Raw genomic sequence first — 25,114 nt, 5'->3', positions numbered from 1 at the left:
AAAGGCATAGGGACATTCTATACGGCGGGCGGATAAAGCTAGGATGGAAGGAAAGACGGAGGATGAAGGGAAACAAAGAGACAGAGCACAGAGCACTGTCACAAAGCTCCTGACAGGCCACGGGCCTGCCTTAGTGGCAGGGCGTCACCCCTCAGAGGGAGAAAAGGAAGTGAGAACATAAACTCAGATGCAGACAAAAGAACAGAAGTTGCTGTCACATGGTCTTAGTTTTCTCAGTGAAGGAAGAATGGGGGAGCCCAGGAGCAGCTCAGAACTGAGGAGACTCGGGAACAATTCCCAGAGGCACAAGGTGGAAGATGGCAAGGCATGGGGATGTATCTCTCTGCATATGACTGTATGCAGGCTGAGAAGGTTTGACTTGCCTCAGCGTTAACTGTTACCCAGACACTGTTCACAGCGCCCCAGAGCCCTGGAGCTGGGAGAGTGGATGATAAGGAGGCCGTGGGGTCATTGACAATCATATGCAGTAAAGTCAAGATGGGAGAAACCTGAGAGGGCATCGGAGGATGCCCATGGTGGAGGAAGGAGGGCTAAGTCTGTCTCAATGAAGGGCTGACAGCTGTGGCCACAGCAAGGCCAGCTTTATTTTACTCTCCACATCTTTGACAATAAACTGCACCATGTGAATGGTTACCGGCTGCATTACCACGTCAAGTAACACTCAAGTAAGGCAGGCAGGCAGGGACTCTGCCATCAGCACGCATACCATGGCCCTAACCTCGACAGTGCAGGGCGCCTGTGCAGCCAGCCCAGCAGGCAGAGAGCCCCAGCACAGTCCAGGGTCCAGGCAGCCTCAGTGCCCAGCCCGTGCCAGCTCTGCATGAGTGACCAGGAGCAAGAGCCCGAGGTTTCTGCGGGCGGGTGAGTGGTCTCAGCAAAAGCAAGCATTCAGAAAGCGCCAGCAGATATCTTCTCTGTCCCGCCATATCCACTCTATGCCAGTTGCAGGCAGCGTTCTGACTCCAAACGCGGCACTGACGGCCCCCTTGCTGCAGGCCTAGACACAGCCTGGGGCTACTGGTAAAGGGCAACACGGCCGCCTCCTTCATAAGAGACACGAGGCAAGTGGAGCTCAGATTTAGTCTCAAACTACGCAGGCTGGGGAAGGTGTAGAAGAGAACCTCTTCCCGAACACTTAATGAATCTACTGCAAAAAGAAAAAAATCTGTTTTCCCATCTGCACTTCCAGACACATATAATAAAGTGACATTTTCCAACATAGGTTTTTCTAGATCATTAGTTTTGTCAATTAAGACTCTATGCTCAGCAAGATGACCATTGTTTTTCCATTCATCTTTTAACTTCTGAATCAGAAAGTTGCAAAATCTGGAAGTAATCTTACTTTTCCCTTTAAAAACCTGATATGGAAAAGTATCCCCCCAATTTTCACAACTAATACTTGATGTTACTTTCAAATTAAAATAATATACCCCTTTCTACTGATTCACTTAGCCAAATCCTAAGATAGTCTAAGATCCCTCCTCCTCCAAACCTACATATGAACTCCAGTGACCTCTGAATTTCTAACACACGCAGTCTGCAGAACCATACATCGCACGTAACTTCACCCCATCTCACCCCATGTTGGATTGCTCAAGCTGCTCCACAGCACACGTTCACTCAGCAAGTATTAACGCAGGCTCCCTGCAGGGTGAGATGCCTGCCAGAAGGTGGAGAGGCAGCAAGGCGGCTCTTAGCTTCTGCCCCATGGAGCTTCGTGTCTGGCAGACGGTGGGATCAGACAGGGCAAGGGGGACAGTGCAGAGCAGGGAAGAGGGGTTCAGGGGCAGGAGACAGGTGGCTAGAGGGGCTGGGAGGGGGCAGGGCCTGCAGAGAGAGCCCAGGCCTTTCCCCTCAACCTACCAAAGCCAGGAGCTGGTAAATGTGCTGCATCCAGGCACACTGTTCTGGAGTCATCTTTTCCTGTCAAGTCACAAGCTCAGTTTGAAGGAAAAATGAGACTGCCTATCTTGTGGTGGTCATTCACCACTGTGGAGATTTCTTTTTAATTAGCCCTTTATTTAACTAATAAAGAGGGGGCCTCTCCAAAGCAGAGGCTTATTTGAATTAGAAGAGCAGCATGTGGATACCAGGAAAGGCAGCTCCCAGGCACTCCTGGGGGCGGAGTCCGCCAGCCTAGTGCACTTCCTTGTCTGCCTCACCCCCTCACACGAATATGCCCCAACACGCCAGACTCGTGTCTACTGATAAGGCAGGTGGGGCCCGTGGTCAGAAGTGTGGACTGGGGTTGCATGTGTGCTTCTGAAATGTGGCTGGAGAATCCAGGAGCTTGGCAGGCCAGTCCCATCACAGGTGCAATGAAAACAACGCCTACCCGCCAGCTAGGTTTGCTGGCACTTGAAAGGCATTTACACTTTGGTATCCCACCAGAGAAAGGGAATTAACTGGTGAATTAATAGAAATGATGAAGAGGGTCTTTAGGGAAAGTAATCTACCATAGGATGAAATCAAAATGGAATGGAGAAAGTAAGGAATGGGGAAGGGGGCCGTGAAGTTTGGGAATCTGTAAAAACTACTGCCTGATGTGGCAAGGGCCTGAAGGGGCCTCTGGCCAACCACCAGTAAGAAACTGAGGCCTTGAGGACCACAACCCTGCCGTCAGTCCTGGGAGTGAGCGTGGAAGCAGCCCCCTCCCCACCTGAGGCTTCCACGAGACCACACCCTGACTGCAGCCTATGACAGACCCTGAGCAGAGGGCATGGCGAGGCCACACCTGGATTTCCGATCCACGGCAACTGTGAGATAATGAATGTGTGTTGTTTTAAGCCTCAAAAAAAAAAAATTAGGAGACTGGGCTAACTTCTCAAAAAATTCACACAAGCACATACACCCTTTATTAGTCAGGACAGGCTCGGGTTTGCTGTAGTAACAAGAGTTTTCAAAATCTCAGTGGCTCCGAACAACCAAGTTCTGTTTATCACTCAGTACATGTTCACTGTGGGTGTGCTGGGCTCTGCTTCACAGCATCTTCACTCCAGAACACAATAAATGTTCGTGCCTTTTCTGCCTTTCAGGAAAGAGGAAATGAACATACTCGCAGGAAAAATGGAAGATGCACGAGATGGGGAGTAAGTGACATGAGGCCTGATACCACCAAGGGCCTGGGTAAGAGGCACAAGGAGAGCAAAGCGATGACAAAAAGGCTAGAGAAGATAAAGGGGAACTTTGAGAAGGACAAGGAGAGACCAAGGAAACTAAAGGTGGACAAAACACCTCAATTCTCTTTAAATTGGAAGCAGGAGATTTTGCTTAGAATGAGGGGTGACTGGTCTGTTTGATGATTACCATTAAAGTGGTGACACAATTTACTGTCCCTTTTGCCTCCCCTGCTCCCTTATGCTCAGCATTTACTCACTCTCCTGAGAAGTAATTCTCCATTGCAATCCTAAGTTTATAGCTTTTGGAGCTACCAAGTTCTTTGAAACATATGCTATATACTCTGAACAAAGGCACTGGCTAGTTAAAATGTGATAAACAGTTGCTTCTGCACTGGTAGTCTCAAGCAGCATCAAATCCAATATAGAAACCCATCTGAGTTCTCTTTAATTCCAAAGTCACTTATGAAAATAAGGCAGTCTCCATAAGGTCTATCTTACGTGCTTATGGATTTATTTTGGTCTCAGCGACTCCATACATGTTTTTGTTCTTTGAAACAGATGCAAATCTTGAAGCATAAGGGAAATATGATATTCTAGACAGGTTCTGATTGCAAGCACTTTGCGACCCCAAAGTCCAACAGTCCAGGACACTGTTCTCCAGGTGTGCTGCATCCGGGCCTTCAGCCTGCACCTACAGATCCCCAGAGCTGAGCCCAGGTAACACCATTCTAAACAATTTACCCAGGTGACTTACGCTCACTCAAGCTGAATCAAGGAACTGGTTTTATTGGTAGCTGCCACCAAGGAGGAGAATAGTCAGATCTCTGTTATCAATTAAACCCCTCCTGCCCTTGCATGAAAGATGGCAAAATGCAGTCTAGGAGAAGCTAAATTTCACACTAGGGTTTCTGGCTTCACCTTTATCCAGATATGCCCACATGAGTTTCTAGGTAATTGAAACCCTGCCAAACAGAATAAATAAAACTAAATTTTCCTCCTTAAGCTATTGTGTATTTTCTAATATTTTCTATTATACATATGCATATAATTTAAAAAATTATTTCACTTAAAAAAAGTCAAACAGGTCTCTGGCACAAAAGGTAAAAGACTCCAGGCACATCGCCCTTTTTCTCAGGGTCTCTAACATAGTCTGACCTGCAAATAATGAGAATTTATTCAACAGACATTTATTACGTGCCAAACACTAGGCTGGGAGCTGTAGAAACAAAATGGAAAAAAAATGTGTTCTCAGCCCTCCAAGGGCTCAAAATGGCCCAGCTAAAGAAATTGGTGAAATCCAGCAAGTGATCATTAATGAACAAAGTTCTGCATCTGCTACGTAAAGGAGAGGCAGGTAAAGTTGTGCCCTGGCTCACGTATCACTTTCTTTCCCCACAGCAGACCCACTGTGACCCATCACCCTACTTAACTTCACGTACTGAACACCGAAACATAGCATTTCCATTACTAGTCACACCTGCTTTCAGTAGACTGGTTGTTACATGCAGAACAGGGTCAGACTGGGGCAGGTCCTGAATGTCATTGTTATCCAAATCCACTCTCACAATAGCAATACAAACAATAAACATTTATTGAACACCTAGTATGCACCAGGCACATAAAACATCAGATTTTCACAAATGTCAACCTCACAGTAATGCTACAGGATAGGCACCCACCATTACCCGACATTTTACAGATAAAGAAATGCCCAGGCCACACTGCTAGTGCGTTTCTGAATCCACTCTCCTAATCACTTCAAGTGCTGTCTCTACATAACAGAACACATATCAGAGTAAGAACTTTTTTTTTTAATTGGTGGGCCCACAATGTGGGTACCTTCCATTGATGTGAATATTATAGTCCACAAAGCCCCTCCCACTTCCCATTTACTCCTTCCAATACCAAGAAGGCTGTGCCTGGGGCTCCATTACCAGGAGAGGGGACTGAGGCCAAGGGAGCCACCTCCCTGAGGTTCTTTAGAGGCAGAGCTGTGACTCAAACGCAGGTGTTGATTCCAAATCGAGAGCTCTTTCTGGTGTGTATCATTCACATAAATGCAGAGAAAGGGCAACAAGTGGTGCCCCAAAATAGGGACATGCATTTTTAAGGGTATTAAAGCAAGACCTAAATGTCTAACTCTAGATGAACTTCTTGCTGGGCTCAGTTTCAACAACAAAACAACTACCATCTCATGACATATACCAGACAAGGTGATTTCTTTCCCTCATCTGACTACTCTACAGCCGTAAATTCTTATATGAAATTAGATTTTAATGTAAGAATACTATGAATCTATTCGAAATGACCGTTAAACATGGGGAAAAGTATCCTAACAACTCTTCCATCCTTGCCAATCTCTTGAACAGCTGCCCACAAGGCTCAAGGACACCACTTCTGAACATACCTTCTCCTCCTCTCAACTATCCAAAAACATCACAACCCATTTTACTAGCATTTGTATATTTAAGTGGTCAGTTTTAGACCTGACAAATGTAAAGAAATCTGAACTGCAATGGCAAAAACACTTAAATTCCCTTCTGTGTGGCAGATGTCTAGCTAATCATAATGCGTCTATGCAAAAAAAGATTGGTAACAGTCTGATAAAACACAGCACACTTTAGAGTCTATGTATTTTATGAAATGAATCTTTTGTGCAGGAGTTTTCATTATGGTTGTAATCTGAGACTGAAAAAGCAACAACAAAAACTCTAAATCAAGTTCTTAATAATTGGATTGGACAGGGAAAAATTTTTTGTCTTTCTGCCCATGCCAGGCCATTTATGCTCATGCTCCAAATACTGCTTTTAGACTACCAACACCAAAACCTCAGTCCCACAGGTTTGTATGTTCTGTATAAATTTCCTGGTAATTCATGTACTGAGTTTTGCTTTCAACAAAAAGCTATGGGCACCGAGGTATAAGAATTGAGATTTCTCTCAGATTCTTCTCATCACATACACAAGGGCTCAAGAGAGAGATACCCTGACTTACGTGTGAAAGGTGAAGCAACAAAGCTTCTGGGAGCAGACACACATCACCACCTTCATGACCCTGTGCGAGGCCACGGTCCCCAGTCCAGCATCACTGACATCCGGGCCGGATCCCACTGGGGAACGTCCTGTGCACAGCAGGCTGAGCAGCACCCCTAGCCCAGCTGTGAGGGCCAAAAATGTCCCTAATCCCAGGAGGCAAACTGCTTGCAGCTGAGAACCTCTGGGCCAGGCGAAGACTTCTTTTAAAAGGACACAAAAAATACTATATTTAAAATATAAAACTGATAAATCAGACTTCATTAAAATTAAGAACTCTACTCATCAATTAAGAAAGTGACTAGGCAAGTGACAAACTGGGAGGACATGGTCACAAAACATGCCTTTTTAAGGATATGTGTCCAGAAGAAAATGCCAAATTATAAGCAGGTGATAGAGGGGGGAGATGGGGAGTTATTAACATTTACAGGGTTTCTGTTTGGGGAGATGAGAAGTTTTGGAAACAGTGGCGATGGTCGCGCAAATAAAGAATTTAAGTAAGGCCACTGAATTGTGCATTTAAAAATTATAGTCAAAATGGCAAATTTTATGTTATATGTATTTTACCACAATTTAAAAACCTCATAACATAATATACTGCCCCCAAAAAATACACACTGGATTTTGAATGTTTATTATAAAAAAACGTAAAATATATCACTAACCATTTTATACTGATTATGTGTTTGAAGGATAATCTTTTGTGTATATTGAATTAAATACATTATAATTTTGTTTGAAATGAGTAGATTTGAACAGGCACTTCCCTTAAGAGGAATCCCAAAGTTAGTAAGTATATGAAGGGAAGTGAAGTCAGAACTGCAATGAGAACCACCGCACACCCGTGAGACTGCCGAAAGCACACCCGTGAAGGGGCAGAACCCCCAGAAGGCCCACGCGTTGCTGGCAGGGCAAACTGGTCCCACCACTTTAGAAAATGGTTTGTCAGTGTCTATGAAGCTGCAAATGTGACTGCCCCCGGGTCCACAGGAATTCTGCTCCCAAGAGAATACCCAGCAGAAAGGCAAGCACGTACACAAGAAGGCGCACACAAGATTAGTCAGGGCAGCTTCCTTTATAATAGCCAGACACTGGCAACAACCAAACAGCCCATCCACAGGAGGACGTACAACAGACTCGAGGGCGCACACACGAGAGGACGAGGTACCGCTGAAGCCACGCCCGGACGAAGTCTCCTGGGCGTCAGCTACACTGAGCACAGACCCAGAGCTGAAGAGGCCACATCGTGCAACCCCACTTAAAGGAAGCTCGAGGACGGGCACAACGAACTGGGGTGACAGCCGGAAAGCAGCTACTTCCCTCCTCAAAGGATGGGTGGGTGCTGACGGGAAAAGGAGGCTGGGGAGCTCTCTAGGTTACCAGAGATCTTCTGCATCTTGATCTTGGTTGTGGTCACTCAGGATAAAAATGAATCTGTATTTAATACATGTGTACTTCATATGTGTAAGTTAGATCTCAATTCAAATAAATAAAAAGTCAACAGAAAATTGCCCAATAAATAAGTCAATGAGCATTTATGGAGTGAGGGACCAGCTCCCCACATTAGGGGTGAGGTCAGCGACATACAGTGGACAAGATACTTGACGGTCAGACAGGAATTTTAGTTCTGGTGCACCAGTAATTAGGGATGGAGGTAAGTCCCGGCATAGCCAAAGCAGCAAATAGGCCTCACTCTCTTCAACTGCCAAACAGGAATAACCACCACCAGACCTAGGAGGGCTGTTGTGAGGACTCAATGGAATTGTGCTGAATGCAGATCATGACGTTAATGGCTCACAAGTGCTACTGCACTAGTTCTGTTCCCTCTTGTCCAGACTCTGTCTCTCTCCGCCCTCATTTCCTCTGCCCCATGCACACCATCAAGTAGCCATGCTATGCCCTTGGCCCTCTACCTGGCAAACTCCTGGACCTTCTTCAGGGTCAGGTGCATACCCACCTCTGTGAAGCCTCTCCTGACTCCATGCTTTTTCTCCTACTTCCCTTGACTCTGGGCAGGCTCCCCACAGGTGCTATTATATCTCTGCACCAGATCTGGTTTTCCACTAGGTGAACACAGAAGCTGAGTCATCGTCTCTGGGCAGCCCCAGCACGCGACCATGCTCCCCATGGGTCAGTGGGGCTTGGTAACGCGTGGGAGCTGCTGGAGAGAAGGCTGGAGGTCTGACTGCGAGGCATGGGGGCAGTGTGCATGCGTGGGACAGACTGATCCTCCCGTGGGTCTTCTCAGCGTCGGGGTGCTCAGGGCACACTGGTCCTGTGCCTCACCAGCTCCAGCAAGCGCGACATTTAACTGCAACACTTTGTCACTATGCCGCCCCCTTCAGGTGACGAAGTGTCAGTGTTTAGACACGGCAGCTGTGTCGTGGTGGTCCCTCAGGTGGGCCTACTTGCCGTTTAGTGAGAAGCCAATGTCCTCACAGTTCTGGAACCCACAGCCACTAGCTCACTTTAGATTAATGAACGACCACACCCGAGAAAGGACTTCAAAGCCGGTGGTAGCATTTCTCATGGAAACGCCATTACATAAAAAACTGGCTTATTAATTTTAAGTGACTTCACAGCATTTAAGGAAAAAACATGAGACTGACACAAATATTTTAAAACTCATTAGAGCCAGTCTTGAAATCACAGATATATTTAAATTGAAAGCTGCTTGTCTGACAGCCTTTTATTCAGACACACTATTGTGTGTGTGTCACCATGGTTAAGGTTGAGTGAGCACTTCCATTAAAACCTTCACTTTCACAAGCTTATAATTTCACAATAAAAATCTGCTCCAGGCTTGACTTTTGCATACAAAAGATTTCTGCTTGAAATATATATTCCACAGTACAAAATAAACCTGTCTGGACTGAAAATTCAGATACAAAATTACTTTTGGTTTGTTGTGGGTTTAAACTAAATGTCAGAATAAGCTAGAAATTTCGGATTGAAAATTTCCTTCCTAAACCACAAACACTACAAATAGAGAAAGGTTGGTAGCTAGTTTAGTAGCAAGGGAGAGAAGGTAAATGTGAAACCAATTTATTCCAGAAATCTCAAGATCATCCTTAACTATCTCCCAAACTTCACATGCTTTTGTCACCAGATACTGTCAATCTACCCTTAAGAACTTCCCAAATCCCACAGGCTATGTGCTTTTCTGGCCTCCCCGCTGCTGAGGAGATACCTAGTCATTTCCAGGAGGGATACATCTGCCTCAGACATCTACATATAACACGCAGAGGAGGCTAACTCACTGAGTGACACAAAGAGTAAACACAGGGGTCAGAGCGGTCAGGAGGCCTGGCTGGAGAGGAACTTGGCATGGACACAGCCACAGGAGGGCCTCATCCAAAAGAAGATCTGGGCAGAAGGTACGGGAAAATGGCGCAGCATGAGTCTGCAGAGAGGCCTGTGAATCAGCCAGAGGCCGAGCAATGAACACTGGGTAAGGATGAAGGGAAAGCAGAAGCTAACAGAGCCATGGAAGCGTATTCGCATCACCCAGTTTTCTGGGGAGTATAGAAGGTACTTTTTTTTCTTTAACAAAGGAAAATACAGCATCCCAAGAGAATGCAAACCAGTCATCTGGAGAGCTGTCAGACCGAACCTGCAAGCAGAGGATCTGATCAATTGCCTCCTCACTGCAAATTTCCTCTCATGGAACACAGAGGAAGCAAGGATAGCACACGGCTGTCCCAAGCCACAGAACCTTGAGAAGAGTATGCATGTTCTGGTAGACTCGGACAGTCCTCATTAAGCTGGCTTCTCTGATGTCCTACCATCTTTCATTTGTCTCTGTAGAAACAAAAGTGTCTGATGGGACTTTTGTACAAATTAGAAAAGTAGCTATCCCTGAGGATGCAGCTCTGCAGGGACACAGCTTGGGGAGTTGGGGACAAGTTGGCCATACATGTGGAGACCTGGAAGGCCCTTGGTCCCCCCACTTAACAAGCCCTGGCTGAGCCTCCTGTGTGACAAGCCCTGGGCTGGCAGCAGTGCCACACTGGTGCCCAGGAAAGAAAGGTCCCTGCTGTGAAGCTCATAGTACAGCAGAGACAGATAACAAATAAATACAAAGCAATCACAGACGGTGACAAGTGTTGTGAGAAATAAACAGCATGTTAACTGGGATGGTTAACTTCATGAGTCAGCTTGGCTGGGCCATGGTGCCCAGATATTTGGTCAAACATTACTCTGGATATTTCTATAAGGCTGTTTTTGGATGAGATTAACATTTAAATTGGTGGACTGTGAGTAAAGCAAATTACCCTCTGTCCTGTGCCAGTTGAAGGCCTCATAGAAGGCCACACCCAATCAGTTCAAGGCCTCAACAGAAAAAGGCAGACATCCCCCAAGCAAGAGGAAATCCTGCCAGCAAATGGCCTTCAGACCCAAACAGCAACATCAGCTCTTTTCTGGGTCTCCACCCTGCTGGTCTATCCTATAAATTCTGGACTTGCCAGCCTCCACAATCACATGAGCCAATTCCTTAAAATAAATCTCCCCTCTCTATACACACACATCCTATTGGTTCTGTTTCTCTGGAGAATCCTCACACACTCACTAACACACTAACAGGATAAGGGGGATTACTTTATGGTGAGAGAAAACCTCAGTCAGGAAGCACCGTCTGAGCTAAGGGCAGAGGACTGAGGAGCCAGGCACTCACCGGACTGGGAAGACTGCCCCTGGCAGAAAGGAAGTAGACGACAAAGCCCTGAGACCAGAGGCGGCTGGAAAGACTGGGGAAGTGCTCAAGGGCAGAGGGGGCGGGCTCTGTGAGGGGGGAGGCGCAGCTGGCAATTGGGCCGAAGGGGGTAAAGGGGCCTCTCAGCAGCCCTGCCCTCTAGGTTTATCCCAGGTACAAGGGAAACTAGTGGCACGGTAACATGACTACAAGCTCCCCTAGCTCTGCACCCCGAGCTAGACTGCTGGGGCCAGGAGTGGAGGGACGCTCTAGAAACGAGGATGGACGGCAGCCTGGACTGGGGGGCAGTCACCACTGGAAGAAAAATGAATTCCAAAATAAAACAAAGATAGTAAGAAAGCTCCCAACTATTTTAAACAAGTACATCTCTCTGTAGACCAAAAAAATAATCTGACCTTCAATGTTAAGAACTTGTACATGTGTCACAGAATCACTACTGGTGGTCTTTTACAAATCAGGAGAAATAAGCCATTTGAGAATAAGAAGTAGGCAAAGCTTGCCATAAAAGTAGAAGAACTAAGCTAAGAACTCAGGTAACACCAGCCTGCGCCTGACCCCTTGCAGGTTCTGGAAGGGCTGCAAGCACATGCTCAGAGCGGTGGGACTCGGGGGACGCGTGGCGCAGGTTCTGCCCCTGAAGTGGGAGGGGGGGCTCTGGAGTCCGATCTGGATTTGGGACCCAGCCTGGTCTCTGCCTTGCCATGAGGCCTCAGCAGCGCTGCTTCCGCAGCCATAAAGTGAGGCGACCGTGCCTGCCTCCGGGCTGCAGGCAGGATGCAATGAAGCGACGCACGCGTGAGACCAGAGCTCTAGTAAATGTAGTCAATGTTGTTCGTTGCTGTTTCAGCCCCTGGCTAACTAACTGCTTCATTCATTCAGCAAACGCTCACTGAGCACCCTCTATGTGTTAAGCACATTCTAGCCAAGCATGAAACGAAGTCCTGACCTCGGTGGGCTTAAGTTCCAGCTGGACAGACAGACAGACAAATGAAGAAATACATAACACACTGTTGGGCACTGACAGCTTTAGGAAAGAAAGCAAAGTACGAGGGTAGCAAGTGCCAGGGAACATCTCTGAGATGTCAGAGCAGCAGCCCAGGGATATTCGTAATGATCCATCTTCACAAGAGCAGAGGGGCTCCAGCCGTTACAGTCAAGGAGGCAGATGGACGCAAACCCCATTCACCTCCGCCAGGCCTCCCATCCCAGCACTGGCTTTCCATCACCGACCTGGATGAGAGGGACGTCCACACATCACACTGCGAGGAGGAACCGTTAAAACGGGAATGCAGTACCTAACCACAAGGCCCTAAACAAATGCAAGTCCTCTTTCACATTAGTGAGAATTATCTTCCCCAAATGCCACTTCTCCCATTTTAAAAACCAAAGAAAAAAATCCTCCTCAAGCTTTCAGATGAAAGCACTCTTCCTTCTCTGAACTTCCACATTTCTCTTTTTTAAATCTGTGCCCTTAAATGTCACATTTACTAAATTAGTTATACATGCCCAAAATGTGAACTTCTAATTACTTTTTTAAACAATCAATTCCAAGCAGGAATGTCGCACAGGGAAGGTGTTTGCTGAATGAATGCTTCAGCTGGGGAGGAGGAGACAGGTGGGACAGAGGACTTGTGGCAGAAGATGGAATCTACTCCTCTGCTCTAAAGGTTAGAAATAAAACTACGAGTTGGAGGTTCTAGGGAGGTCTGTTCTGCCTCCACATAAAGAATGGCTATGTAATTATAGTCCTCGGACACTGAAAGGGGCTGCCTTGAAAAACTGGGGCAGAGAGACCAAAGGGTGGTCCTGGAAGTGGGCTGGACCAACACCTCTGAGTCTGGTGTGGGGCTGGGCACCTGTGTGGCCAGCCCTGCAGACATATCTGCTTCTTAATTTTTATATAGCTGGCAAGCAGGCATCCCTCTCCTTCCTACAGATAGAAACTCAGATGCCAACTTAACCTGACCAGATTTACCTGACAGGGGATAAGCTCAGACTCAGAGCAATGGTTCTGTATCCTATGAAACACTGATAGAAAGGTCAAAGCTGGCAAGCTGGGTGCAGAATGGACAACAGGGCAGTCAGAAGAACCTGCTTTAACAAGACTACTTCTAAACCTATTTCTTGGCACTCCTCTGGGTAATCTGCCCAGCAGAAACTTATTGCTGGAATGAATTTCCACAACAGTAAAAGACGTCCACCCTAGTGGGCTCTCAGCCCACAAGGGCTAGAATGAAGCACCAAATATCCAAATCAGGGTATCAGCCACATGGTAGGAGTAACATGCAGTACAAAGGAGGAAAGCAAACACCAGCGATGCACACCAAACCTCAGGCCCCCACGTCCAAGGATGCTGGGAAGACTGCACTTGCAGTTCCAATCACCCGCATCTTACAAACCAACAGCTATAGAACCGGGCCTGTCTGTGCACTCAACTCACCAGTTCTGTTAAAACAACCATCCTCACCATCTCAGTAGATGCAGGTCTATAAATTCGCACAAGCTCACCCAAGGCTAAGCTTGGTTCACTGTTCCACTTGGTATTCAAACGCAGCAGGAGCAAAAAATCCCAACTACGCTTCACGTTCAGCTGCTGAGAAGTTCCAGTCCCAATTCGATTAAGTTATATGTTAGTAATGTCAAGTGGGTGTCATGGAGGTCCTCCACTGTCTCCACTTCCTTTTTATGATTTATCACAAATGTCTTCTTGCAAGTTGATGATGGACACAAAGAGTGGCCATGGGATGGCTGCAGCCTAAACCACTAAGGTAAGTGTGGGTAAAGTGAAGGGTCCTGTGGCCAGGATTCTCACCTGGCCCTGGTCGGCTAGCTCACTACACACGTGTGGGCAGTATGTTGCTATTGACTCTATATAAAGATCCCTGCCCCGTGCTCTGGGTGACACCGTGGCACGGCTGCAAGACTGCAGGAGAGCAGAGCAGAGGTTGGAGTGGTGGCAGTGTCAAGGACAGAGGCCCAGAGGGTGGCCGTGTGAGCAGAGAGGCCCAGAGGACAGCTGTGCAGGTAGAGATGCCCAGAGGCAGAGACCAGCTTGCTGCATGCAGACTCGCTCTGAGTGGACAAGATTTTAGTGATTGACCTGCCACTATGGAAATAAAGTTGGGTATAACCCTTTCACCCCAAGAACGTTCTACTGTTATTTCTTTGGTCACACTGAATCCATAGTGAACTTGCCTGGGGCTGAAACCCATTGGCAAGATAATAAGGAAATGGAAAACAAGCCAGTTCTGCAGAAGTACAGAATCTGAGTGTCAGTAGTAAATGGTTACAAATGTGCCATGACTCGGAAGAGAGTTTTCAAAAGGGCACATAACCGAGTTCTCAGAAAATATAAACAGGTTCCCCTTTAAAACCCCAAACCAAAAGAAAACAAAACCACAACATTCCTGTCCCAGTGAGCAGGTAATATACTCACCAAACAACAGACCTTAGGGGGCACTAAGAAAAAAAGCAGGTTTCAAGGAAGATTTTTTTTGAAGTTTTTACTTTTTTTTTTTTAGACTTGAGATTTTCATAAAATGTTCTAATCATCAAACTTGTGGAAGAGCCCCAGGGCTGGTAAAGGGGGACTGAAGGGGAGAGAGAAGGAACTGTAAAAAGGAGGGGGCCGTGGGGACAGAGGGAGGTAGGGAGCATGCAGCCCCTTGGGTGGGACAGATCTGGGCATTGGTCAGCTTTTTTGCCCTCAAACTGTCTGCTCACCCATAAAACGAGGTGATGGCAGCTTTGGGTAATGATAGGGACTGAAGGAGTCCTGTCAAGCCCCTTGGCCCACCACTGGCACACAGGGGCATCTGCTCAATAAACACTACCTTCAGGGTTTTAACTGTCTCTGACCTGCTTTTACTTCTCTGGACAGAAGTTAATCTACCACCCACGTGGGCCTGATATTGGGGGTTTCTTCTGAGTCTAATCTGGTTAGTTCTGTCTCAGATGCTCACGGGAAGGCAGAATTTCCTGACTTCTTCGCCCAGAAGAATAAGAGGAGACCAAGTTGCAGAGTGCTGGACAGCCGGCAGGCAGGCCTGCATCCTGCCACTAGGGCGCGTGTCTGATCTTGTCCTGTGAGGTCTGGCTACTTCACCTGTGCAGCTGCTACCACTAACACACACACCTGGGTGACACGTAGGGCGGAGATGGGGGATGATCTATATGCCTTGCTTTGTTGGACAACTATGCCTAAGTATGATTGGCAAAGTGAGAGGTTTTTTGAAAAGGGCCCAGGGCTGGGAGTCAAGCAACCGGATTACAAAAAGCAGGGAAGCTGTGGTTCCCTGGCAGGTCCCAGAGGAGGGCGGCCAGTGAGAAGCCAGAGGGGCGGCAAGGGCAGGAGACAGCAGGCACAAGCACACAAGGCCGACGGGAGACCCTGGAATCTGTGCCTAAAGACCTGGGCAGGGGTACGCGTGGCCCCCCCACATGGACACACCCACTAATACCCCAGGAGCACCCACCCTCCGGCACCAGCACAGGAACACAGGCCAACGGGACTTCAGGCACAGCCTTCTCCAGTTAGAGCCGTAAACACAGAGAAAAGCATTTCATTTCCTGAGTCCCCCAAAGTCTGCCTGTCTGGATCACTGTAAGTGTGCAAAACAAGTGAACACCGTTAAAAACACAAATTAGATTTTTTAAATCTGCAGCCTTTAATTATGAAAATTAGATACATGTTGAGAATGAATAATTTATAAAATCAGAAACCTTCAATATGGACACAATAAGGACAATGCTCCTAGACACTTAACACAGATTAATAATGGTTAAGGTCAGCTGCCAGAAAGAGGCGAGGATCTGGGTCAGGGCAGCCCAGCCAGCCAGCCAGCGGCTCTCACGAAGATAAAGGCACTGGAAACTCTCCAGAGCACATGGAAGACTGAACTGCTTTTCCTAAGTTTTGGTGTTCTCACATCTTTTATATCATTAAAATCGAACAGTAAGGACCATAATAAAGAGACCAGTAGCTTCATCCCAGCCTGGGGGGAAAAGCCAACAGCTCTTCTAAGACTGAACATCTCCCACCTCCACGCAGTGAGAGATAGGGTGGGACAGGAGGCACATGCCTTTCCAGAGCTGGAGGAGAAAACAGCAGCTGGGCCCCGAGCAGGAAGCAGGGGCCTCACAGGCAGGAGAGCCACGCTCAAGTCTCCGTACACCACAGCCCAAGAAAGACCTTAAACAATACTGTTCTGCCCTTAAAACTAGACCACTTCTCTGTCCCAAAATTAAGACCAGAGACAGCTTTAGACACCAAAGGACCTGCTCCGAACCCAGCCCCACGGTGTGGGCGCCCTAAACCTCCGGTCTCCAGTCCTAGTTTGCAAAGGGAAGACCACCAGCTCCCTCACAGGTGACTGTGAGGAGTTCAGCCCTGAGAAGAGGGCAGACAAGGCACCAGGAATGTCCCTGGGTTCCTAGATGTGCTCAGGAGACACTCGAACCAACCTCAGCCCAGCCTGTTTCATCAGGCCAGTCCCATGGGCTCACAGCCCAGAAAACTACTTCCTTGATGGGCCCAGGCCCAGGCTAACTCAGCTGAACAACCTAAAAACAGAAACCATCCTTTCCCTGGACACTGAGTGACCCCTCCCCTGGGCCATCACTGCGGAAGCGAGGCCTAGCTCTGGATTCGCTGCTCACTAGCCCAGCACCTCCGGCCTCAGGCAGCCCACTAGACCCTCAGCCTCTCCCCTAACTGCTCCTTCCCCCTTCACTTCTGCAGCTACTCACAGATGTGACACAGACATGAAGCTGGCTCAGAACAAAAATGTCACCTATGGAACACGTATGCCTCCAGGGGAAACCTTAAGTGGGAAGAGGGGCAGGAGAATGGTATCTAGGAAGCAGTGCCCACCCATGGCTGTGCTTTCAACTTTGTACTATGTTTGCAACTTTTTTGTAGCTCTAAGAAATTATTTCAAAAGAAAAAGAAAAAAACTCATTGTTTCTCTAGAGATGCTAGTCGCTATTCCAGGTGCAGGCACTCACACACTTAAAAAACACTCAACATTATTAGTTGAATTAATTAATTAATTAAACAGTCAAGAGAAAATGGATTAAAAACATGAAGAGTAGTAAATCTAGGGTCAGGAGAAGGTGGTGATGGGCTAGTTTATCTGGGAAGGATAAAAAAAAAAAGTATTGGTTTCCAGGTGGGAGACGGACCAACGGCAGAGAAGGTGAGCAAGCAGAGCCCCTGCCACCTGAGAGAGGCCATGAGGAATACCACCTCTGCACAAGCTCAGCAGCGCCCGTCACAACGTCACCAAATGTGTGTGCACATTCTCCCGCACAGTGCGCGGGGCTACACATGTCTACAGACAGCTTTAGATGTTGACGCATATCACCTGAGAGTTTCAGGGTGTTGGGATCTTTAAGTAAACTATGCCCAGTGGTTTTTACTTTTATCTGTTGCTCTTTCCTTAAGGCCTTCTGTATGATCAGATTTCTATACGTACAAGCGAGTTTTAGGAAAGCACAAGCTAAATCTATCACTGCCAATTCACATATTATGCTGTTCTTGTGTGGCTGTCACAGACAAGCAGAACACTGAGAAATGGGAGAAGCAACTGTTTGTATTTAGCCACAACTGCCACAGGAGGCCAAGAGCCAGAAGTGCCATCCTTCTCCGCCTCTGGGCAGGCCCTGTTTCCAGCAAGTTGTGAGTGCGGCTGCTCAAATCTCCTGCCACAGCCCTGGCTAGGTACGCAACATTGCCTGTTCAAGGAAGACAGCCAACTTAAGACTGCCTTTTCCATCCTCGAGTGTAAGACAGGAAAAGTGGAAGCTTACAGCAACACAGGAAGGCAGAAGTCTTGCTTGTCTTGAAACAAGATTCATGGCAGTTTATGTGCAAATGAGTTTCTGCACCTAACATCCCTTTTCCTGCACCTCTCAACTCTTCAACCAACACATAAGAGCAAATCCAAGTGAGGTAGAACAAATCATGCGATCACAGGATCAACAGAAAATAGTTATTTTATAAATATGCCTCTATGGTAGCAAACCTGTATACTTGCATTTACTTAAAAGAACATATTCGAGATCAACAACACAGGGAAATGACACTGTTAACCTCAGGACAAGCTGGCATCCCACAGGGCAATGCCTGGTCCACCTAAGGACACTATCAATTAAATGAACAGTTCATTCATAGGATTTGTTCATTTCTCTTTCATTGACATGGGTGAGAAATATTTGGACTATCATTCATCTGTGTTAAGTCAAATTTGGTAAGATTCACTTCACGTTCATGCAATTACACTGCTTCAGAGCTGGGTTCAAGCCAAATCCTATTTCTTCACTGATTTCTATCACAAAACTAGTCATATGTTTCCATGCAAAAGTTCCAATTTGGAGCTGAATTTTGGAGTGTCCTGCTCTAAAAGTATACTTTTATAGGTTTAAAACTGCAACAGTTTTATATGCCAGGTCCTGGCTTCCACCTTACCCCTCTCTTCTTCCCTGAACCCCATTTCACAAATTGGAAGAAATTTTACCACCGCTTAGGTTTCTCAATCCACACAAGCCTTTTCCAGCATTTGGCTGAGCCACGACATCTAAATTTAGTCTTGAGTTTGGGTGTTGACATTTCTCAACCATTAAGCTGCAGTGTAATGTTTCACCAGCAGGTGCCATATCTTAACACAAGGTATGCTCTCTAAATCCCTTGAGTTTGAGGCTTCTTATCACATATTGTCATTTGTTGAAAAGCTAAAGGACACACTGAATACCTCAAAAAGAACACAATGAAAAAAAACTTATAAGACCATAAAGGCCAAGCCCCTACTATATAAGGATAAGCAGAGGCCAAGACTTAAACCCTGTAAAGCTACAAGTTAAAAGTTCTGAGCTAACAGGTGGCCACAATAAAAAGCCCCTGACCAAGAAAATATGCTGAAGAAAAGAGCACAGGAAATTATTTTTTGATTTTTTAGGAAAGAATAACCAAAGAGAGAGCAAGAAACACTTGAAAATTAAAAAATGCAATACAGAGAAATCTACCTGAAGGAATTTATAATCACTAGAAGTTAGTACTAGCACTGCTTTTCTTTTAGAATAAACACTCTAAAGCCTGAAGCCAGATGTAAGGCTGAACTACAATGCTTTTCTGTGCCCCTCTCCCAGGGACTGGGATCTCCACCACAGACACATGGAACCAAATCGTGCTTACTGTCACACTGTGGGCACACCGGGAGAGCGTGACCAAGAGCCATGGCCGGCAGCCCTTCAAGCCTCAGTCAGCTCAGAAGAAAAATAACGGATTTCAGATTAGGCAGACGGCTGGTACAGGCCCCAGGAAAATGAATTTCAGTGGGAAGTCAACTAAAAACTGCAAATCGGGATAGGAAATTTGGATTTCGCAAATGGTATGCAAGTGTTTGATACAGTGCACATCACATTTCTCTGGGGAGAGGGTTCCCATGACACTGAAAGAGATTAAGAGCCAGAAATCACATAGGGGCATGTCACTGTAATGGGAATGTTAAATATGAACTGATGACATGCTACTCACTCACTCCACCTGAGTGATAACAACCTACCAAGAAAGAGCAAAAGCCCAGAATGCGACCCTGGAAAAGCCTGAGAAAGAGATCTGGTTTGGCACCGAGGTGAGAAAACATGCCACTAATAAACAAGAGTACAGTAGTAACATTTGTGTTTGCTCTCAACTACTAAAGACTTCTGCAACCAATGAGAACATTCTAAAACCAGAAAAACAGCTAGAATCAAAATATGATTTTTAAAAAGATAATTTTTGCTTAAAACGGTTTTCTGTTATCATGAATCCTTATGCAAAAACCTTCCACTCCTTGGCCTCTACCCTCCTGGCTGTCACGGCAGTGCATCTCATTGCAGGCCGCCTGTAGCTCCTATTCCAACAGGCACTCATATTAAACCACTGATTAGGACATTTTCTACAAAACCTCATTATGATGCATTTTCAATTTATAATGATTCCCTTCTAACAGCCTATTTTTATTAATGTTAAATGACTGTCACTTTTCCTTCTTCTGAAAAAGAACCACCCCTAACCCAATCACAATGTTGGGATAACAGTGTTTACTACGTGCAAAGCTGTGCTTCTCCCCAGGAATGTGGGTGCCCCAGGGACACATGGTATGGCATAAAGGCTCACAGGGGAAACTGGGCGGTTTTCCTACAATGCCACTATGACTTGATGGTAAGCCATTAACATGATTTTAAAACCACAGCAAACATAAAATCCAACCCCACACGGGCTGCCAACAGCTATACTGAAAAATGAGTCTCATATTTTTATCTTACAGATCAGAAAACAGAGAGGGGTATAGCAACTAATTCCAAATTATATTTAAATAGCAAGTAAGATGTGGAATTAGGATTTCAACTCAGGTTTGTCTTACTACAAAGATTGAGTTTTTTCAGCACAGCCACTGGCCTCTCTCTTGGCCATGGCTGCTTATCCCATCGCTGCTTCAACCCTCCCTTGAATCACACTCAGGACTGTGCTCCTTTCCCTCCTTCATTCAAATGCCCCCTTCCTGATTAAACTGTCCCCAGCTAATATGGACAAGGGATGACACCCCAGCACATGGAGTTCACTTTCAAAATGCAATTCCAAGGATCTCAACTCAGTAACTCATCCAAATCTGCACTAGTTTGTAAAAAGTAATTTAAATTTTATGCTTAGATTTTTTTTCTATGTTGGTTCCCATTTTTATATCCTTAACAGGTCAAATGACTCCAAAAATGATTTTATATTTGTAGGTTGTTAAAAATAAGTGATGTTTGTTAAATGACAACAAGCAAGAATGCACTTTAAAATACGTTCTCTTAACCACACCAGGTGGCTAAAGCCAGGAAGGCTGTGAAATGAGCTAATGAGAAGACTTTCTGACATGGAGGTACAGTGACCAGTGACCAGTGTCAGTCAGGCCCCAGGCAATCAATCATTAGAAGGGAATGATAGTGATATTTGGAATCATGTAGGCATTTGAGATTATTTGTTTCTATATATATATATACACAGCGTTTCTCATCCTCAGCACTACTGACATTTTTGGGCTATGCACGCTTAGGGCTGTGCTTTACCACATACCTGGTAGAGCAGCCCAGGAGCTGACTCCTGAGCAACTGGGAAAGGGGAGACTCAGGAGGCAAAGACGCTGCCCCTCTCTCAGCCCTGGAGGAAACGAGCACCATCTAACTGCTGTGCAACTGGAAAGCAGAGATAATGCTGGCTGAAGCACCACAGCACAGAAAGGAGTAATCAGATGTAATTCCCATGCTCACAGCTGTACAGATGTTTATGACTTTTACTTAGCACGAATTAAAAGTAATACACAGTATACTCGGAAAGATATAAGAACTCAGTATTAGAATTTAGTAAATGAATTGTATTTTACCACACACACACATACACACACATGTGTATGTGTGTGTGTATTTATGAACCCACATATGAACTTTCATTTCCTTGGAAAATTTGTACATGGCACACCTTTTTTAATTAGATACATTTTATAGCTTCTAAAATTTCATTGCAATTTTTTATTTCAGAAAATCTTTCATAACTTAGTGACTTTCATAACTGCTGCTTACAGTAACACTGAACACTGATGAAGTCAGGTACATCAAACCATATTTCAGTGATATTTCTGTAAAAACAGAAATAGCAGACTAGAATTAGAATGCCTTTTAACTTAAAAAGCAAACTGTTAAGCACCCTAAATAAGATGTCAAGTGGCACATTTATGCAGTCACCAGCTGCTCACCTGGATGACTTTGTAGAAATAGGCATACTGCCGAGCTGTGTTCTTATACTGGCTGAAGACATCATGCACTGCTTGTGTTGACTGAAGATGCCGAACTTCATCTTCTTCAAAGTAGAGAGGTGTGTCGTACTCGCAGGGCAGGGTCTGAATGTAGGGCTGCCAGAAAGAGTTAGGGTCGGCTCGCTCACACAGTAGATGAAAGGCCAGCGTGATGTTTCCCATGGCTTGAAGAATTCGGTCTTGAGAATATAAGGGCCCTGAATTAACCCAGAAGTTAACAGCGTGAGTTCCATAACTACTTCAAAAAGTATTCACTCAAAATATGCATTAAAGTTAAGAAATAACTGAAAAGTCTGTAACATTTAAAGTAACATGCACCTTTCTTTTGACATCCTACTACATCAGATTACAAGCACCGAAGACATGACATAGATGTAGGAGAGTATTTCACTAGTTGAGAAAACAACCAAATATGGTGCTTAGCTCCACAAAATAAATCTTACATATTTTTGTCATTTGCACTTTGCCTTGAACAGTCAGAAATTATTCTCACCCAACACTGAATTTTTAGCAGATTCAACAGTCATTAGTAATTTTCGTGGAACCCATAAAAATAATTCTTCTGCCTAGGAAGAAAAACATAAGAAAACAGCAGAGTCATCGAAACACGGTTACAATCCTCAATCCAAGTACTATGGTTAGAAATCCAATCACGCAAGAAATACAGTTTAAGGTGTACATTAGCATTTCATTTCTTCGTTACTAATTATCAAGTGTATTTTTATATGTAAACATTTATGGTATAGTTAAATGAGTAGAAGCACAGTTTAAAATCCTGTTTCCAACAGAAAAACTAGGTATACTGAGAAGAAATTAAAAATAGGGCTTTCAACTTTAATTTGAAGCAAATATAGTAATTTGGGGCAAAGTACAAAACTAGTTATTCTTTGCTGTACTTGTATTTTTAAATTCTCAAAACAAAACATTTCTACCTCCAACAAAAACCCTAATTTGCCAACATAAATGACCCTGCTATTGAATTTTTGAAGCCAGAGTAACAGCCCTTCCTCCACATGCTTGTCTTTAAAGCACCTAGTAACCAGCAAAAACGCAAGCCCAAAAACATATTTTGGCTAATTTTCTTCCCCAAAGAATTATCTCATATTTTAACAATAGGAGATGTTTCGGTATGTCCTATGTATGTCTATCCTGCTTAAAACACACACACAGTAGTGGCCGGCCTATGGTGCTGGCACCACAAGTGTCCTCATTATGTCCAAACTCACCAAAATGTATAGATCAAACATGTACAATCTTTTGTATTTCAATTATCTCAGTAAAGCTTACACAAAAAAACATGCACATACTGAAGACAGACCACAGCTACGATGTCCGGGCAGCACTCACACAAATGATGCATCTCCTCTGATAAGAGGGAAGAACTCCTGCCTTTTACCAACCTCTGTGACCTGAATTATTTTTATGTGTGTCTTGTCCCTTACCACAGATTATAAGCAGCATGAAGAAAGAGATCTTAGTTTTTTGTTAAGCCTGGTGTAATAACAAGCACACATACTAGATATTTAACAGATATTTAAGAAACCAGTGTATAATTTATCAATGTATTGATGAAAGGTTAACTACAATTTGACCAAAAATGTTGCTGGAGGTTTGAAGGGGCCCAAATAAATAACACCCATTCCTGCACCCAAGTTCTGAACCAACCAAAAGAGACACAAGACTACAACAGATGGTCATCCAAAATATCACCTACTGAATCCCAGAATTAGACAGACTCCCCCACCTAGTTACAGGCAGAACTGGAGCCCCACAGGCCTCCCCACGTGTGGTCTGCCTCTGTAAAACTTTTAGGATGGAGAGAGAACAGTGGATAAATGCAGACAGGCAAGCAACCAAGACAGGTTCATTCTCCCCAAAATCCTCAAACTAAGTCACACCTTCCCTCGTGCAGAGGCACAGAGCCTGAGAATGTCTGTCTCTGCCTCTAGGCAGTGCTGCTCCTGCACCTGGAAGGAACGACCAAGAGGAGAGAAGAGCATTGGTCTCCCAGCAAATGCACACTCTCGTTCCCCTTTCTGCTGTTATGTTTCAGTAGGTGGTACGCCCACTCAGTTCCCACTCAGGTGCCACTCCAGGAAACTGCTCAATGTCCTTGACACTGTCCATCCTCCATCCCACATCCAATCTGTCACAAACAAGGTCCTGTGTGACCTCCCGCCAAACCACCCACATCCTTCTCTTTATTTAAATCCCAAATCCTCTGAGACATGCTCCATGTCTCCTAACAGAGATCAGAATTTGCCCCAAGTCCTTGCTCAGTAACACAGCTCCCATGGAGGACAAGATGGCAGGGGCTGCCTAGAGCACTGGGCCTCAGTGGTCAGTGTGCAGACTGCTGTGGAGGAGAGGGAGCATGGCTGCGCGCTGCCTGTTTGCCCACGAGGCCCAGAACAAACCCAAGGCGTGTCTCCGCACCCTGTGCCCTCCACACTGCACCACGATCCAAGCACACTAAGCCCCTCCAGACCAGCAGTTCAACAACTCACCTTGATATCTCTTGTGGCTCTCAAACCACAGCCCTCTTCTTTGAAGTTAACCATCTCAAATCCCTCGGCAGAAGCTCCATTTTCAGAGGCCCATTTCATGAGATCAGGAAAGTAATCTTCTCTTTTTCCATCAAAAGTAACAGACAGACCTACAGCAATCCATATGTTAGAAAACCAGAGCTACTTTTAGGGCATTTACCATTCAAGCTGCTCTCAGAAAATAAACAGACCATACATAACATTGGAAGTAGTGATAATGCTTCAATCTTTAAAAAAATCAAAAACTAATCACCAGAGACAGATGGTAATTAAACTTACTGTGGTAACCATTTCATAATGTATATAAATATCGAATTATGTTGTACACCTGACACTAATACAATATTGGAAGCCAATTACTCTTCAATAAAAAGGAAGAAAGGAAAGCATAAATAGGTTAAAAAATTTCTTAAATACACTGGAAAGGGCTGAAATCATACAAACTATGTTCTCTAACAACATAATTAAACTAGGAGTCAACAGAAAAGAAAGATATCTTGGAAGTCCCCAAACATTTGGAAATTAAACAGCATACTTCTAAATGACCCATGGGCAAAAGGAGAAATCACAAGGAAAAAAAGAAAACAGAAAACCTAATCACTAGGTAGTCACAGAACATAACTAGTGATGGGAAAAGCAGATTAAAATCCCCAACTCCCTGTCAGCTATGGAGAAATATTTAGTGATCTGAGGAAGCAGGAATATTGGCTGGTAGGTTCTGTTAGGTGAGAAGAGACACTGCAGACGGACAGGGCAGCTTTCCGCTTTAAGCCCAATGGCCAGTCTCTCAGGCTCATCCGGCTCAACACAAGTCTCATGAAAACCAAAACCAACAGCTCACATGAGT

At 45.3% G+C, this 25,114-nt stretch overlaps 1 protein-coding gene across 4 annotated transcripts in view; it reads right to left on the bottom strand.

Moving 5' to 3' along the window:
- SETD3 (SET domain containing 3, actin N3(tau)-histidine methyltransferase) overlaps positions 1 to 25,114 on the bottom strand; it is a 67,171-nt gene that overhangs the window by 27,940 nt on the left and 14,117 nt on the right. For all 4 annotated transcript variants that reach the window (XR_005024131.2, XM_036882108.2, XM_036882107.2 and 1 more), the window contains exons 4-6: positions 24,229 to 24,377; positions 22,215 to 22,287; positions 21,662 to 21,918 (exon numbers count right to left, since the gene is read on the bottom strand). Coding sequence is in view for 3 of the 4 variants with exons in the window: in XM_036882108.2 (XP_036738003.2) it covers positions 21,662 to 21,918; positions 22,215 to 22,287; positions 24,229 to 24,377 (479 nt within the window). In the remaining variant the exon portion in view is untranslated. The remainder of the gene's footprint in view (positions 1 to 21,661; positions 21,919 to 22,214; positions 22,288 to 24,228; positions 24,378 to 25,114) is intronic.

Source organism: Manis pentadactyla, chromosome 11 (genome assembly GCF_030020395.1).
Source record: "Manis pentadactyla isolate mManPen7 chromosome 11, mManPen7.hap1, whole genome shotgun sequence".
Lineage (NCBI taxonomy): Eukaryota > Metazoa > Chordata > Mammalia > Pholidota > Manidae > Manis > Manis pentadactyla.
Note: the sequence above shows the minus strand (reverse complement) of the source record. Positions and strands in the feature narration are given on the sequence as shown.